The sequence below is a fragment of the Erythrolamprus reginae genome, chromosome 2, assembly GCF_031021105.1.
Source record: "Erythrolamprus reginae isolate rEryReg1 chromosome 2, rEryReg1.hap1, whole genome shotgun sequence".
NCBI classification, from domain to species: Eukaryota; Metazoa; Chordata; class Lepidosauria; order Squamata; family Dipsadidae; genus Erythrolamprus; species Erythrolamprus reginae.
In genome coordinates, this window is record NC_091951.1 from 170,062,686 (window position 1) to 170,081,827 (window position 19,142).

The window sequence follows — 19,142 nt, forward strand, 5'->3', positions numbered from 1 at the left end:
CCTGCTCAGCTTTAGCACAGCTTGATTTAGTATGGGCAGCTGATTGGAGTATTAGATCCACCTCCCACAATATTACCTAGCTGTTCCAGGCTGTGGGGATCACCACCACCCACCTGAGAGGCAGATCCAACTGCAAATCATCTGCTCGTACTAAAGCAGGTTGTGCTGAAGCTGACCAGGCTGTTTACTACAAGGAAGCAAATTGCTGGGAGGCAGATTTTTTTCTTGTTTTCCTCCCCAAAATCTAGGTGTGTCTTATAGTCTGAAGTGTCATATATCTGAAAAATATGGTACACAGAAACATAGACACATAGAAGATTAACGACAGAAAAAGACCTCATGGTCCATCTAGTCTGCCCTTATACTATTTCCTGTATTTTATCTTAGGATGGATATATGATTATCCCAGGCATGTTTAAATTCAGTTACTATGGATTTACCAACCACATCTGCTGGAAGTTTGTTCCAAGCATCTACTACACTTTCAGTAAAAATAATATTTTCTCACATTGCTTCTGATCTTTCCCCCAACTAACCTCAGATTGTGCCCCCTTGTTCTTGTGTTCACTTTCCTATTAAAAACACTTCCCTCCTGAACCTTATTTAACTCTTTAACATATTTAAATGTTTCGATCATGTCCCCCTTTTCCCTTCTGTCCTCCAGACTCTACAGATTGAGTTCATGAAGTCTTTCCTGATAAGTTTTACGCTTAAGACCTTCCACCATTTTTGTAGCCCATCTTTGGACCCGTTCAATTTTATCAATATCTTTTTGTAGGTGAGGTCTCTAGAACTGAACACAGTATTCCAAATGTAGTACTTTATTTATCAGAATGTGATAGCATTTAAACTGGTTTTGGTAAGGAAGTTTTGTGAACTTGTTCTTTTTAAAGGAGAAATTATCCCTATTTCTTATGTTAAATGTTAGTATTTTGTTTATACTAGGATAGTGGGATTACTTTATGTCAGCTAAATGTGGATTTGTCTGTAGTTCAGAGTTGAGATACGGAATGTTTATTTGAATGGGCTATGCTGCTATTTGGGGTGGTTTCTTTGGAATTGTTGGCATTTGGAATGGAAAAATGTTGTATCTTTTTATAAGGAGAAATGGTCCTTCTTTGTCATGTTAAGCTGTAGGGGTTTTTTTGTTTACACTAGAAAATCAGGACCATTTTAGGGCTTCTAAATGGGATTTTATTTACAGTTAATAATTGAGATACAAAATTTATACATGTTATCAAATTTTAGAACTCTGGACGTTTTTCTTGATAATTGAAGAAGTTATTCATTTGATTTGCCTATTGTAAAGAGATTAGTTATGGGATGAAGAGTTTTATATTTGTTAAGTGGATTGTGAAATTTATTATACTTGTCATGATGAAGGTAATAAGTTTCTTGGGAAGAGGTCTCTTTATTCGTATGCTTTGTTGCATTCTCTTCTCCCTTTTGTTTTTCTAGCTTGTATTATTTTTCTTACTGTTGCAATTAAAACTTTCAATAAAATTATTACAAAAGAAATTATAAAAGTGAAACAGCTTTTATTATACATGACAAAATAGAGAAATTATTTCCAGCCTGAAACAAGGTTTTTGATTTTACAAAGAGTAAAAAACAGATTCAAATCCACTTCCAACTAGAAGCAGCTCACTGAGTAGTTTATGAGCCAATCACCTAGTCCAAATTTTTGAGAAAAATTGGAAGAGGGAAAGCTACATATGCTACCAGAAACCTCTGGAGAAAAGACAAGATAAATTGAAAAAAAATTCTACCTTGGGTGACAGTTTACTTGCCTCCTCTCTGCAGATGGGAAGACTTGTAGAACAGCCTTTAAGCTTTATAAGGCTATGAAGAGCAAGACCATCATTTTGACTTCGATCCCGAGAGCCAATATATCAGTTTTAGAAGAAGCAAGATGTCATTCAATTAGATTGTCCTAAACATTCCAATCCTCCTACACCAACTGAGGTTTCTTAACAGCTCAAGGCAAAAAGCAATTACACTCAAAAGATTTATGGAATTGGAGGGGGGGGGAAGTGTGGATTATGAGATGCTCCATGCTATTCCCAATCTGGGATTTTTAATTTATATTGGATTTCATCTTTTTTTGGCTGGAAATGACAGTGTCTAACATAAGACATCTTTTCTGAATTGTTGACATTTTAATTTTTCCTGTCTTTATCCCTACAGATAAAAACCCAGAATGTTGAAGCAATTTATGATACAGTAGATATTTAGAAAGTGTCTTGACTTACCAAATCTTCTACATTTCAAAAATCTTTAGCCTATCGATAGATCTGGCAGTGTAATATTGCTATGCCAACAGCAATCATATGAAAAGCTGTGCCACGATACAAAGTAGATATTCATCAAGCAGACATGTTGACAAAAATATGTATGAACTTTGCATGAATAATGTGCACAAACTCTATACAAAATTATAGTACAGCACTGCATTCATATACAGTGCTAAACCCTAGCTTTTACCTGTAATTTGTAGAACAAACTACACTGGCTTGAACCATACATACTACTAATCCTCAAAGCATAACTAGCAAATCACAATTCAAACAACAAACAAACCACATTATGTTTTAGACAGTTTGTTCACACTATCATGTTTAGATAGCTCCAAAATGGTGACGGTATAACAGAATTGGGAGAACATTAGCATTTAAAACATACAGACCAATAATAACATTAAAGGTTTTTCTCAGAAATGATGATAATCATCATTATTATCAGCATCATCACAACGTACTGCTTTGTCTCAATATCAAAGTGATTCTGTATTTCAGACTGCAAACAGAGGTCTGCAATAACTGAAGATATTTAATCAAGTGTATACAAATTGAATCAGATGCCATCTGCATGATTAACTAACTACATGTATACCACTTGATCTGCAATTATGTACACAATTTTAATTGCTTTTAGTTCAAACCACTCACATACAAAAATAACATCTTCTACATACAAATAGGCAGACATTGATAAATCCGACCTCTAGGCAACACTAACATACACATTTCTTTTATTGGGTGAAATCAAACAGATTATTTAATTACAAGCAATATGCAATTTGCAGCCAAGAAAACTTCATGATGCCATGTTTGCCCTTAGAATGTTAGTGTACTGTATTACGGAATTTTCAAGAACCAGATTTTTTTAAAATTCCCAGAACTCTGTTCAAGAGGCAAAATCTCACAGAATCCCATTGAGTTCTCATGGACCTATAGAGTTCTGCAAGGACTCGAGTTTGAAAACTGTGGCTTAGAACACTATATTAAAGCTTGATACACACTCCACTCTAGTGAATATTTGTATTAATATTATTTTCTTTGCATTGTTATGAATCTTCACAGGGCTTTTAGGATGATGTATGCTTGCACTCCCAAAGGAATTATACTAATCAAAGATTTCAATGTGTCCAAAATAAATTAGATATATCAAATTGCTTTAGTAATTATTATAGAATCATAGAGTTTGAAGGGACCTCCAGGGTCATTGGGTCCAACCCCCTGCTCAATGCAAGATTCACTAAACCATCCCAGAAAGATGACTGTCCACTCTCTATTTGAAGACCTCCAGTGAAAGCGAGCTCACCACCTCCTGTGGCAAACTGTTCCACTGGTTTATCATCCTTACTGTTATAAAGTTTTTTTCTGATATCTAATCTAAATCTACTCCCTTGCAGTTTCATTCCATTGTTCCTAGTCCTTCCATGGGTTAATGAGAACAATGCTGATCCCTCTGCTCTGTGAGAGCCCTTCAGATATTTGCAGACAACTATCAAGTCTCCTCTCAGTCTTCTCCTTTGCAGACTTAACATCCCTAGATCCTTTAACCGTTCCTCAAAGGACATGGTTTCCAGACCACTCACCATCCTTGTAACTCTCCTTTGAACTTACTCTAGTTTATCAATGTCCTTTTTAAATCCCCCCCCCCCCCAGAACTGAATACAGTATTCCAAGAGTGGTCATACCAAAGTACTGTAGAGAGGAATAATTAGTTCACGTGAGTGAGATTCTATGCTCCTCTTGATAATTAAACTACTTCTATAAAAATATAGTTGTAGAACGATTAAATAACTACAGTATTCATAAGTATCATACTTTGCTATTGCTGCTTTTGCAATAGGCATACAAACAAAACTCTAATATATAATTACAGATAGTAGCATTAATTACAACCAGAGTTGGAACCAGAATTTCCATGGCTAAGCAAGGCAGTTGTTAAGTAAGTCACAAGCAATTTAGAATCTTTTTTTTTGGTCACAGTTGTTAAGCGAACCACCGCAGCAGTAATTAAGTGATTTTGCTTATCATAAGCTGGTTAGAAAGTCACCAATGACCCCAAGGATGCTGCAACTATTCTAAATACATACCAGTTGCCAAGCACCTGAATTTTGATCACAGGACCAAGGAGATGGTCATAAGTCCAAGATGGCCATTAAGTGCAAGAACTGGGCGCAAGTCCCTTTTCCCAGTGCAGGTGTACTTTCAATGGTTGCTAAACGAATGGTTGTGTTTCAAAGACTACCTGTATACTTTTTTTTCAGGACAGCTTCAGCTTATTAAATTTGTTGTTTTGTTCTGTTTAGAGCAAAGACACTTAAGTACTGCTAAGAAGAGTTTGCCTGAGTAGCTCAAAAGGATAACAGGAGTAATCAGGGGAACTGCTTTGTTCGAGACTGCAGGCTGAACTGGGAGAGGCAAAAGGTCACTGGCCGAAGAGCTGTGGATTGCAGGGAGAGTGACTTAAGAGCTGGTCAATGCCCATCATGGCTGATTGGGTGACTGCTTCCTGCTGAGTAAACAGAGACTCTGTCTAAGGCAGCTTGGTTCTAGGGAACGTTCAGTGAACAAAGGGCTAACAGAAGTTTGCTAGGGAATCACTAAACAAGACACCCAACTAAGCTGAAAAATGAAAACTTTTTTTTACTGAATAGTACTTTGAATGGTTTTTTAAAAAAACCAACTCAATTTATGACCTGCAACGATTGAGAGTCATGTTCACTTTCCGGCCTGAAAAATAACATAGCACATATTTTCTTCAAGTTGGTAGCTGGCCTTGAAGAAAAAGTCAAAAGACTGACAGCAGCAAGTAGCCACGCCTGAGCTACTAAGAAAGGATAGGGATTTATCAGTCCAGAGAAAGGGAATGCCACAAAGAAATCAAGCAACCACTTTGGGAGCCCCACTGGACTTGAGGCTCCTGATGAAGAAGCAGGGAGCAGCTGTAGCCAGAGGCCATTTGCAGAGATGCATTTATCGCATCCATTCCTAGACAAGGAGTTACTAATGGTCATAATGCTCTAGTCCAGTGTTTCCCAACCTTGGCAACATGGAGATATTTGGACTTCAACTCCCAGAATTCCCCAGCCAGCAAACGCTGGCTGGGGAATTCTGGGAGTTGAAGTCCAAATATCTCCAAGTTGCCAAAGTTGGGAAACACTGCTCTAGTCACTTCCCGTTAGGATTACTGCAACATGCACTCCATGGGGGGGTCCTTAAGGTTCACCCGGAAACTTCTGGTCAGAATACGGCAGCACAAACAGTTCTAGGCAACCCAACCCATGTTATACCACTGTTGTATAAGCTGGACTGACTCCCATTGAATCCTATTCAATACAAGGTGCTTTTTTAAAAAGCCCCATGTGACACAAGGTTATCTGGGTTATCTGCAGAACTGCCTTTTCCTGAAGACAAATACCCATCCAAACAGAGGTGGTTTGTTCCAGATCCATCTCTTAAATACTGTCATCTGGTGAGACCTATGAAGCAACTCTTTTCTATACCTGCCCTTGCCTTGCGGAACAATCTGTCCTCTGAGATGCAGAGGGTCTCTATTATTCTTGCCTTCCAGAAAGTTCTTAAGATTTGGCTTTTTCCTCAGGCACTAGTTTAGGTAGGAAGGTGAGCTCAACATTTATGATTAGGATTGTTATGGTGCTTGGAGAATGAAAGAGTTTTTGTTTTTTGTAATTTTGTTACCTATTTGTTATAAGCTGTCCACAGTTATTTTTTATAACATGGACAGCCACACAAATTGTTTAAATAAATAGATAAACCCTCCGTAAGGCAAACAGAAAGAAAGAAAGAAAGAAAGAACGGAAGGAAGGAGGGTGGGAGGGTGGGTGGGAGGGAGGCTGGGAGGGAGGAAGGAAGGAAGGAGGGTGGGAGGGAGGGAGGGAGGAAGGAAGGAGGGTGGGAGGGAGGGAGGAAGGAAGGAAGGAGGGTGGGAGGGAGGGAGGGAGGGAGGAAGGAGGGTGGGAGGGAGGGAGGGAGGAAGGAAGGAGGGTGGGAGGGAGGGAGGGAGGAAGGAGGGTGGGAGGGAGGGAGGAAGGAAGGAGGGTGGGAGGGAGGGAGGAAGGAAGGGAGGAAGGGAGGAAGGAGGGTGGGAGGGAGGGAGGGAGGGAGGAAGGAAGGAAGGAAAGAAAGAAAGAAAGAAAGAAAGAAAGAAAGAAAGAAGGAAGGAAGGAAGGAAGGAAACAATTGCTGTGAGTGAGAACAACAAGCACACCCAAGACATGTAGAAAATATCTTGTACTGAAGTTGGGGGCAGGGGGGGATTGTGGTCTTTACAGATGAAACAGCTTCTGATGTTCTGGCAAAGAGGGAAAAAAGAGATATTACAGAATGGAAAACAGGCTGGTGTACCTCTCGAGTGGAAGCAACATTGCCCTATTAAAAAGTCAAAAAGAAAAGTCATGGTCACTTATATGAAGAATTAAAATGAACGTCTCCTGATGAGTGGAAGGACAAGCAATATTGTAAAGAATATTATATCACTACAGACTCTGAAAATCTTAGAAGGAAGCTTAAGACCTTATGTCAGATGTAGCCAGACAATACTTCAAACAGAAGATGTGTGTAGGCAGAGAGAGAATCAAGGACGTAGCTCTTGATGCTTGTACTGCAGATATTAGAGAATAATAAAACCCACTACTGTAAATTGCAAGACTCAATATACGTAGCAGGCTTAAAGTTCAACTGCTACATCTCTTTCGCCTACTCCTGCATAATGTCCTATTTGGCAAAGCAATCAGTTGAAATCTAATCACTGTTACACTAACAGAGCATCCTGGTCTAGTACTTAGAGAATATGTTGACCGAAATATCCAAGAACTGTTACCTAGACAAAGAGGGCTGAAAGGTTCTGTAAATCCTGGCAGCAAGATAATTTTTGGAAGCAGTTGGAATCCATACTGTCCTGATTCACTCGAGTGTAAGAAGGAGGGGAGGTAAAGCACAATTAGGCTTGCAAGAGTCTGCTAATGCAGCCTATGTCAAGAAGTGCTAAAATGAGAATAGAGACCTGATGGGATGAATGACATTACAGGAATATGTCTGGGATAACAGGCAAGTGATAGGCTTACAGTAGGCTTTCCAGGCATTTAATCCCTTATTCAGGACCTGGGTGAATCAGCAAAAGGTCCATAGGCATGATTTGGCTTTAATTAGTCTTTTTACCACAACCAATATATACATTAAAAAGATTTGTCTACTGCCGAAAATAAATAACAAACCTTTATGTAAATTTATGTTTCTGGGTTTAAATTGGTGACCTTTTTTTGCTTGGATGCCAAAAGGGTGCACACATGCATGATGGTGCGTGCCCACACCCATAATGCAATGGCCTCCCCTTGTGCATGCACACACAACCGCCCGCACTGCCCCCCGCATTTTTAAACTTCTGATTGGTCTGTTGAGCCGTTTTTCACCCTCCATAGGAAAATAGCCCAATGGGTGGAAATGGCCTACCCCCGCCCCCCAGAAGGCTGAAAATCAGCTTGCCATCACTGTTCTAGGATTTCTCTTGTCTTTTCATATCAACAGATACTTGGCTGTTTTCTTTAGGGCCTAGGAAGGCACTTGATAATAATATAGAATAATGGTCAACACCATACCAAGGAAGGTCACAGATTCGCAACAATATAAGAAGTGTTCCACAAAAAAATAGCAGCAAGTTAAATCCAGCTTGTTTGCTACATCGAGGAAGTCCACATTTTGACTCACTCCTGAGACTACACATTAGCAATTTTAACGCATGTTCATAATCAGATACTTTAATCTTACATCACATGGCTATCTAGCCCCAAGATATATAATAGTCAACCCTCCAACAGAGCTTAGTTTCTTTCAATTCAAAGGATTGGACCAAACAAAGTTTATTTAACTTAAAGAACATAACTTAAATTTTCCCAACACAGATCCCTGTCCAGGCCATAAATAATTCTCAAAAGATGACATTTTCATTGGATTTCCAAACGGTTCCTTGTTCTTGCTGGTGAGGCCTTGTGGCATTTAGCACACTCCCTTAACTGCACACAAAAGTTTTTAAGATTTCTGTCACATGCAGCTCTCTTTGAGATATACGAGGCAAGGAAAAGAAGGAGTTAAATGTCCAATTCCCATTAAAAGCCAAGTACATGTTCTCTCCCCCACCCCTGAAAAAGGGGGATTTCAAAAGCTTTATAGAACAGGGAAAACATGGGCTTGGTAGCAGCCTGGGAACTGGAGACAATAATTAACACCTTGAAGCTTATTGAGTTATGGGAAAACTTAGTCAGATCTAGGAAGATTCTACTGGTTTTTCCCCAGCCATCATTTCCATCAGCAGAAACCTAACTTCCTCTATGAGTATCGGTTTTCCACTCTAGTTGCAAAGAGAGGTTAGTCAGATGAACCAACCCTTCAGAGGAAGGGATTCACAGGAAGGGGAAATCTGGATCAGTAATATTTCTAGCTGGAAAATATCCTTTTGATTTGTAAATTAACAAAAAGCTAACATAAATAAATATTCAGTGCCAAATGAAATGTTTTCTCAATATTTAGCAAGTGTTGACCCTTTTCACCGTGAACTTGTAACTGTGGCACAGAGAACAGTGAAAAGGATAGAAAGGAATCAGGAAGGAGAGAGACATCCTATTACGACCAGCGTTGCACCTGTATGCATGGAAATGCTTCTGAATTGAACTGATGTTAAAAGAGAGTTTGCGATTAGACTTTGTATGAATTGGAAGATTAATACATACTTTAATTTGAGTTCTCAATTGGTTTTCCATGTTTCAATATTAAGTTCCCGGGGTTTTTTCAACTCTTGTTACATGGAAGAATAGCAGCACCAGCAGTAGCGCTTAGACCTACCGTGTCTCCCCGAAAATAAGACCCTTTCTTATATTTTTTTGAACTCTGAAATAAATGCTTAGCCTTATTGCCAAGCTCAATTGGGTCTTATTTTGGGGAAAACAGGATATATACCACTTTATAGTGCTTTACAGACCTCTCTTAAGAGGTTTACAGAGTCAGCCTATTGCCCCCAACAATCTGGGTCCTCACTGTACCAACCTTGGAAGGATGGAAGGCTGAGTCAACCCTGAGCCAGTTGGGATCAAACTGTTTGCAGTTGGCAGAATTAGCCTGCAATACTGCATATTCTAATCACTATGCCAGTGATGGCGAACGTTTTTTGGTTCGCATGCCAAAAGGGTGTGTGTCGGTGTGCTAACATGCCCACACCCATTTCCCCCACACAAAAACATGTGCACCCCACCACGCTGCCCCCCCATGCATGTGCACAGGCCTGACTGAAGCCTGGTATGTGAAAAACTGCCCAAATGGGCAACCAGATGTTCAGAAAACACACTTCCAGTTTGCCCATTGTGTTGTTTTTTGCTCTCTGAAGCTTCCTGAACCCTCCGGAGTATAAAAAACAGCACAACGGCAAACTAGAAGTGTATTTTTCCAAACTTCTGGTTTGTCTATTGGGCGGTTGTCTTATCTCCGGGGCTTCGGGGAAGTTTCCCTGAAGCATCCGGAGGGTGAAACTGCTTTTCCCAAAGCTGAAAATTACCTGACCAGTGTGTGCATATGCGCTGGAGATGACACAGGGCAAAGTCTCACATGCCCTCCAATATGGCTCTGCCAGCCACCTGTGGCACGCATGCCATAGGTTTGCCATCATGGCACTACGCCAACAACGGTTCATGCTGCATGACCATGAATGATCTTATATGACCACAAATGTAGTTTGGTTTTTCCTCTGCCTCCCATCATTTATACAGACAATCCTCAACTTATGACCACAACTCAACCCAACATTTCTGTTGCTGAGAAAGTTGTTATGTGAGTTTTGCCAGGAGAATGGTGGCTGAAATGGTTCGGTGGCTGGATTGGAGATTAGCAGGCCTGCGTTTGAGACCTGGATGCTGATGTGTAGTGGGATGAATTCCCATCAATTGCTCCAGCTCCTTGCTGAAAACATGAAAAGAGCCCCCATGGGCAAAGGTGATGTCACCAGCTAACCCTTTCAACAGAGAAGCAACTTAAATTGTGCCTCTGACGCAAAGGGGGGGGGGTAAGTTTTGCCCCATTTTACACTTTCCTTGCCATAGTAGTTAAGGGAATCATTGCAGTTAAGTTAGTAACACAGTAATTAAATGAATCTGGCTTCCCTATGTACTTTGCTTTGTCAGAAGGTTGCAAAAGGTGATCACATGGCTCCAGGTAACACTCAACGGTCATAAATATGAACCAGTTGCCAAGCGTCTGAATTTTGATCACATGATCACATGGGGATGCTGCAATGGTTTTAAGGGTGAAAAATAGTCCTAAGTCATTTTTTTCAATGCTACTCCAACTTCAAATAGTTACGAGTTTTCGGAGAAGGGTGGCATACAAATCTAATAAATTGAATTGAATTGAATTGAACCAGCCACTATTGTAAGTCCAGGACTACCTGTATTCTGAAAAATCTCAAACCACAGGCTTTAGTTAAATAACTATTTCTAACTCGGTGTTTAAAAAATCAGTAGTAGCAACACATGCTCTCCTTAACGCATTTTATCATTTCCAAAGAGTGAATCATTCCTGAAGGTATTAAGCTAACCACGTGGAAATCATACTAACATGGTTAATGGCCATTTAGTGGTAGTATTCTTTATCAAAAGCTCTCTTCCATAGATGTTCAGCTTTATTAGTTAACTAATTAAAAATTACATGCATATTAATTATATACCTCAAATGCACTCTATGCTGTTGCAGCCCATGCCTATGATATGCTCATGTGTCAGAATGACCTTAGAGTTGTTCAAATGCAAGCATTTAATATTAAAAAGAAATATTTCCATTTAGCACTTGCGCTTATTACAAAGAGAGCTCTCAGTATCTCCCTCCGGTCTGCCTTGTAGGTTCATACACTAAAAAGGTATTCTCTGAAGCAAAATACACAGAAATTCTTCAAACCACTTGCACAAGATAGGTTTATTCCTAAAGGATTAAGCACCGATCTTAAGAATGTCTGGGTCTTCTGTAAGAAGTGAAAAACTTATAGGGAATAAAGTCAATAATAATGATTTTGAAATGATTTATGGACCGCTGCCAAAGTAATGCGAGCATTATTTTAACATTCATGCAGGTATTTCCATATCAAACAAGACACTTCATCTTTTCTTGCCAGTTTCCCATCAGCTTGTGGTTGAATATACTGCAAGCAAGACACAATTCCCAGAAAGAGATATTTTTTTTAAAAGGGGGGTAGTTCACTTTCCCCATGCTATTTTCATCTTCCCAGGAAATGCACACCAGTTAAATTGTGTCATGAAAATAGGGCCAACCCAAAACAAAGGGGGAAAAAAATCATTGGAGGCTAAGGAACATTACAAACACTCAGAAACTGGTATGCCTTTCGTCCCCTGTCCAATTGTCTTTCCTTTCTTTCACCTATCTTATATATTCTCTTCCTTTCATATATCCTCTCCTCTAAGTTCACTTTCACCCTCTTTTATATTATCACATGTCTATTTTTCTTCCTATGTATTTATGTATTGGACAAATGAATAGAATAAAATAAAAATAAATAAAAGGAGAGTCCTCTTCACAAAGGTATTATGCCCTGGGGTATACAATAAAGGAAATTCAGCTAGATGTCACTACTTTACGTCTATATAATAACACATCTGATCAATTATTGGATTATTTCTGTGAGATTTCCAAGGCAATTACGTACAGGACAGGCATGGGAAAAATACAGGTTAGCAATCTTATTTTTGGGGGTGATGGCGGTGGAATGTTTTGTAGAATTTTCTTGTGTAGAAAGCAGAAAAGACAGCTTTCCAAGGCAGGCAGGTCAATGGCTAAAATGATTTTACAAACTGGAAGGGAGCTCTCGTAGTTTACACACACTAAGCCTAGGCATGATGACAGGCATAGATCATGTGATGACATCTAAGGTTTGAAGCTTTCGGGAAGTGGAAAAATGGGCAATGCAAAGTAAACAATTCTGAGTATTCACTGATTCTTGGAAAAAAACTGGACACTGCGGAGTGGTTAACCATTTTGTTTTCTTTTGTTCAGGACTCCAAGCACTAAGGCGAAGTGGCAGTAAGTGTGTAAAAATATGCTCTATCTCTTAATTTATCCATTTTGTTTCTTTTTAAGTACTTTTCCAGTAACTGTTCCAACACATTTTGATAGCAATCTGGAGAAGATGGGGGAGTATTAGCTGACCATGGTCAGGATAGTAGGGAATTTCTGCTCATAGTTTTGTTTGCAACAAGTATCTTGCCATACTTCTTTGTCATTGTGATTGTAAGCAGCAAAAAATAAAATACATTATGTGGAATTCTCAATGTAAAAGCTCTTGCATTTTGAGATGTCGCAAGCAGAAACTGTTAGAAGAAAGCATCAATATTCCAAAGCAGGCCTTCCCATTCCAGGATGTTTTATTCCCTCTCATTTGTGAGGTGTATTGTCAGTAGAAGATAGCATTCCATGGTCACCTAATAGACTCAAATCCTCAGTTGTTTTCTGGGAAATTGGTGTCTTTTCTCTCTCCTTCTCCTCTTCAGTTTCTGTAAACGTTGACTCTTTCCTGGATTTGCTGACAGCTCCCTCTTTTCTTCATAACTTTGTTTTGGCTACAGAATAATCATAATAATAGAGCTGCTACTGACAGACTAGCATAGATAAAACACACAAAAACTCTTATTCTTTGCAGGAGTCCAGATTCTAGTCAGATCTCAGACACTCAGATTAGTAGCTGGTATCTATTGTATAACTTTGTCTCTGGGTCTTTGACATGGCTTCATCCTATATCATCCACTGTCCCAAACAGTGTACAAAAATTAAAACTGAAATATTTTTTGAATAACAATTACGATAATAATGTTTATAAACCAATCCCATATATATTGTAGATTACTAAATATCAAGTTCCACTGAGTTCAAGGCATTTAATTCCAGATAAATAGGGAGAGGTGTACATGTAGCTTGAGTAGCCTAAGAAACTGACTAAAATAATGAAGCATTAGAATAGAACCAGGAGAACGACTTTCAAAAAATGCAAATGGCAATTGCAATTTTAAAGGAGGCATTTCTTCTTTCCCCTCAAAATTACCATGTTAAAATTTCTGTTATGACATTAACAGATTATCTGAAAATAAAAGCCTGCTTTTTGCTTCATAATTGTTCTAGCGCTGGAATATGAGAATGAATGTGAATTAAATCAACTAAAATCTGTGAATAATTGGGTGGCATCACTATCATCAGCTTGCTGCATAACAAATATATTAGGCATACCAGGATAATAATAGAGATCAGGATAAATTATATTTATATACCAGGATTTGCAAAATAATTATAAGTTGCAAGCTGCTCAGTCTCAGAGAACTGAGCTCAAATTAGGTGGCACACAGACCACACAGCGGCACCTGGAAAAGAGCCACTGCTAGGATACTACCCCAGTATCATGCTGCATAACAAATTCACTAAATAAATAAACAATAAAGGTAATAACTTAGGACTTTTTTTTACTAGTGTCAACTTTCTTATGCCCTTTTGTCCACCATTGTTCCATTCTTTTGGGTGCAATCTGCTTATTGGCAGTTGAAAACACGGGAGCATATAATTTCACTTGGCAGACTAAAATTGCATGGCCCATCCAAGTGAGGATGTTAAAAATGCTTTTGCCCAAAGTAGAAAGCTCCTTTCTACAGCATCAATTCAGTCTCCACAGAGGACTTGGAAGATTCTACTGTCATATAATCAGTTATCAACTTTGCTGAAATAGGATTTAAATATTTTTCCCTCATTCTTCCATAAGAAACAAAAAATGGAAAAGTTTACACCCAAATATAAATGTATTCATAGAAACCACCCCCATTTCATCCTCTTCCTAAGAGCAGAATTGAGTTTGAAAAAATAAATTCTGTATGCTGCAAGCAGATAGGCCTTGACTTATGAGAGTCTGTTTAGTGACTGTTTGAAGTTACAAAAGCATTGAAGAAAGTGACTTATGATCGTTTTCCACACTTACAATCATTGCAGCATCTCCATGGTCACAAGATCAAAATTCAGATGCTTGACTCATATTTATAACAGTTGCTAGAAAAAAGCAACACCAAGTCTCTCAGATTTATGAGATTATAAGCAGCTTCTCCCTAACTGTTCTAAGTAGTTGGGCTGAACTTGAATGGGGCAGATGGCTTGTCTGAATCTTTGACTGTGATAAACTTAATCATACTCAATAGGAAAAATAGCCCTATATAAGAGAGATTCAAACATTATCTGGATTATTTCATATTTCCATAAATCCATTATTCATAGCATTGATTTCCTGGTTCACAAAATCTTGGTTAGTAAATTTTGTATATCATTTTATTTTAAAGCAACCCACTTTTTCTAAACTTTTCTGTTTTGCTTGTCCTAAAAGATGGTCTGGAATTCTTGAGCCGCATTTCATCTATTCTTATAAAGGATGCTCTGGAAAATAGCTTTAATTTCCCCCTCAGACATCACTCTTAACCCTTAAGGGTTATATGTCCAGATTTGCAATAATGGATTGTAGCACGGCACATCTTTAAACAATCTAAATGTATCATAGTGTGTTCTACCACACAGAAATAGAATTGAAATGACCATTTGACCATTCCATTTTTAAAGCTCTTTGATCCCAAAATTTAAATGAAAGTAATAAAGCGGCAAAAATAAAAACATTATTTTACTGAAAGGTTTATTACAATGAACTATAGTTAACAAATATTATACATAATCAAAGCCACTAAAAATTTAGAGCAACTTACATAATTTAAAGCAATCTTATAACTACAGTACATCAATATAGCTTAAAAGAAGACTTGGTTCCATACAACTTCTTACTTCAGTCATTAGACACCCAGTTTGAGCAAACTTCTCAAAAAAGATTCTTGGTGGAATTTGCGACTACCAAATAATATTTGGAAAGTGATAGCTGCTAAAACATGTAGAATCCCATCATTTCTAAAAAAAACACTCAACGCTTGAAATATTAGAGATACACTGTTTTTATTTCTGCTGCAGCCACTTTCAAGAAGCATTGAATAAAGTACAACATTACCCAAATATCATGATTACAGATTTTTAACCTGTATGTGATGTAATACAACATCTTGGATTCAGATCTATAAATTAGGTATTATGTCCATAGTAGGAATCTTTATTTTATCTTAAGCTAGTTGCACTGAGTCACTCTCTTTTGACCATAAAAATTGCAAAACCACCACCATCAACATTATAGATCCATTAAATACAGTGGACTTTATGTCTTACTAAACTTGTATAAAGTTAGGCTATTAGACTTGAAAAGAGAAAATCCTCCAAATGTTGATTTTTTAAAAAAGCAACAAGACACTGTTCATTTCATAACAAAACTTGATTAGTCCATCCATATTAAATCATATTAAACACTAAAACCTTGAAGTCAGCAGTTGTAGTTTCCATGAAGACAAAAAAATGATCACTAATTAGAAACTTACATGGCATATTATTAGCATTAGAGAGCAAAGAAAACTTGAAAACTAATTACTACCGGTAGTAGTCTGGACTAAAAAAAATCTCTACCTTCAAACAATCTTTAAACTATCCTAAGATTCATTTGCCTGACAGAACGTTCATTAAAATTCTATAGAGTCTAGAGCAGTGATGGTGAACCTATGGCACAGGTACCACAGGTGGCACGTGGAGCCATATCTACTACCATGCAAGCTGTTGCCCTAGCTCAGCTCTAACTTGCATGTGTGTGCCAGCCAGCTGATTTTTGGCTCACACAGAGGCTTTGGGAGGGCGTTTTTAGCTTCCAGAGAGCCTCCAGGGGATGCAGGAGGACGCTTTTACCTTCTCCAGGGAAGCCTTTGGAGTCTGGGGAGGGCAAAACACGAGCCTCTTGGGCCCACCAGAAGTTGGGAAACAGGCCGTTTCCAGCCTCCAAAGGGCCTCTGGGGAGCGAGATAAGCTGTTTTCACCCTCCCCAGGCATTGAAATATGGGTGTAGGCACTTGCGCATGTGCTATAGCGCATGCCCTCTTTCGGCACCTGAGGGAAAAAAGGTTCATCACCACTGGTCTAGAGAATGAAGTCTGTTTTATATGGTGATTCAACTAGAAAACAGCATTTCAGTCACAGAATAATGGTTTTTTTAAAAAAATAGATAGTCTCACCCATAACAGAGCCTCTGACTTGATCTAGCTAGATTTCAATAACTGAACACACTTTCTATAACTTCTATAAATATTTTGTAATGTGCAAAAAGTCACTCAAAACCCAAGAGTGATCAAATGATTCATCAAGACAATCATAGTGCAGTAGTGACTTCTCCAAGCTGAAGTACTAATCAAAAAGCTCTACATAAACTTGTCACTTAAATATACTGGGGGGGGAAAGCTGGCTGGGCTTCAGTTTGACTGCCTCAAAACAAGCCTTTATTAATTAGAGATGACAAAACAGCCAAGCCTGAGAGCTATGCTAATTGGAATTTGATACTAGATTCTATATGTTGATTTCTACTCACATAAACCATAGAACAAGGTAACCTCTACACTTTGACCTTTAACTCTTGAATAATCATCATCTCCCAAAAGCAAGTCCCAATGTAGCAGCAAAGAAGTTCTCAAATTAAACAGAGTACAAAATGGTGAAAATTAACTTTCTACACATTGCTCAACAGGTTTATTTCTTCTTAAACTGCGTTTTCAGAGATACCGGCATTTGCTATTTATCTTCATCTCTCTCAAGCACACACATCCATACAGAGAGAAGGTATCCCCACATTTTAAAGTTGAAATGCCTTATTTTTGTTGACTCAGCCTTCCAAGGTGGGTAAAATGAGGACCCAGATTGTTGGGGGCAAGAGGCTGATACTGTAAAACCGCATAGAGAGGGCTGTAAAAGCACTATGAAGCGGTATATAAGTCTAAATGCTATTGCTGTTATCACAAACTTTAATACAGCAAGAAGTGGAAGAGGCAAAAGATTGAAGTTTAGAGTAACTTAGAGGAAGGTTTTTTCCCTCCAAAGTAAGCTTTAGAGCATTTTAAGATTTAACACCATTCCCTTTTCCCCCCATCCTTTAAAAATATTTAAACAATAAACTTCATTCTTTAAAGATTTAACACCAGCTAAATTTACCCAACCCCACCCTCATGTCGATAACTAATGCACAGAAGAGTCCCCCTCCCCCCCAAAAAAATAAACAGCACCGAGCATTCATACAACAGAAGCACCATTCCAAAGCACCATTTCCCTTCCAGGCAAAGATGCACCTAAAGATAAATAAATACTACACGGCAGCTAATTAATTGCAACAACAACAAAGCTACAGTCGGAAGCACGTTCCTGGCCCCAAAGAGAGATCGCTTTAGGCGTGCAACTAAATCTCCACGATTTGTAACTTCTCCATCCAAGGCGATACTCCAAAGTATCGATCACTTAAGAGGACTTTTCAAACATTTTCGCGATCGCTTTTCAAAACAGTCCGGGCCAAGAGCGGATTGGAGCGAGCAGCCTTTCCCAACTCGTTGACCCAAGTTCAAGAACGGCAACTTCGCCGGCTTCTTCTTTTTCTTCCTCCTCCACCCCTTCACCATCAGCCGCGCTCCCCCATCTGCCCCCCGCCCAGACACCCACACAATCCCCCTTTGTTCCCTCGCCCAGCAACTGATCCTTGCTGCTACTTCTTCTCCTCTCCCCCCCCCCCAAAAATCCCCCAAAGGCGCAGCCCCAAGTTTCCTCCGAGCCACCGGCGAGCGATTCCCTTAGTTACCACCTCTCACAATAGTGACTCCGAATAAGGCAAGCCCCACACTTCGCCTCGGTTCCCAGCATCGCTCTCCCGAGAGCATTCCCGAGCTCTCGCCCGAACTGTTAATAACCCCCCCGCGCGCCTCCCTCCTTCCCCTCACGCCGCCCCGACCCCACTTTCCGACTCCCCCCACTTTGCCGGCTGCTTCTCCTCTTTGCTCGTTGTCCCCGGTTGCCCCTCGCGCCCCCCCCTCCCCTCCTCCGGGTACACCGTGCCTGTCTCCCTCCTCACCTGAATTGCGGGGCTCCAAGTCCGCTCGCTTCTCCTTGAAGGGGGGAGGGCCCCCCCGGCCCAACCGCTGGGAGGGGGGGTGCGGGGAGGGGGGCTCAATGGCTCCGCAACGGCGGCTCCATCAGCAGCGCCTTCACCTGAGGAGGGACCGAGGCCCCCCCCTCCCCTCCTCGAGCCACTTCCGGTCCCTCTGCTAGGATACAGGCCTGGGGAGAAGAGCGTCGAGAAGCTCGAGTCGGTTAGGGGGGGGGAAGCGCCCAGGGTATTCGTTCGGTCAAAAGGATGGGGGGGGGGGGCTGAAGCGAGCGCGGAGCGCATCGAACGCCGCTCCGAGGGACTCGCTCTCTTTGTTTGAAGGCCAGCGGGTAGAAGGCCGAGCCAATCGATGGAGAGACGAGAAAGAAGCCTCAGTGAAGGGGGGGGGGGGGGGGGGGGAAAGAGCCTCGGTTCCTGAATTGCAGGAACGAACCCGAATGCCTAGCGTATCGATTAGCGTGTTAAAAAGAACGGCGCTGGGAACGGCGAGAGGGGAGAGAAGGCGGCGCAGCCGAACTTCGAGAGTATCGAGAGGGGGCGCTAGTATAGTAAAAGAAAGCGGCGGGGCGTGTCTGGGAGCCGAGTAACAACAAGGTCTGGTGGGGTGTGTATAAGCTTCGTTGAAGAGTGGCGGGTGCGATCCAGTATCCCCGACTTGCTCTAAGGGGCGTGCGCAAGTGCACCAGCGTGCCTTCCGTCCCCTGTCCTAATGTTTCTCTGTTACTAGTATTATGTATACCAGTGTTTCCCAACCTTGGCAA

At 40.2% G+C, this 19,142-nt stretch overlaps 1 protein-coding gene across 11 annotated transcripts in view; it reads right to left on the reverse strand.

Moving 5' to 3' along the window:
• IKZF4 (IKAROS family zinc finger 4) overlaps positions 1-18,810 on the reverse strand; it is an 81,335-nt gene extending 62,525 nt beyond the window's left edge. For 2 of the 11 annotated variants that reach the window (XM_070740385.1, XM_070740386.1), the window contains exon 1: positions 18,346-18,534. Coding sequence is in view for 1 of the 11 variants with exons in the window: in XM_070740374.1 (XP_070596475.1) it covers positions 18,346-18,663 (318 nt within the window). In the remaining 10 variants the exon portion in view is untranslated. Of the gene's footprint in view, positions 1-18,345 lie in introns of all 11 variants that reach the window. The other 9 variants (XM_070740379.1, XM_070740384.1, XM_070740383.1 and 6 more) reach the window with 6 other exon arrangements.
• Between the last annotated feature and the right edge of the window lie 332 nt (positions 18,811-19,142).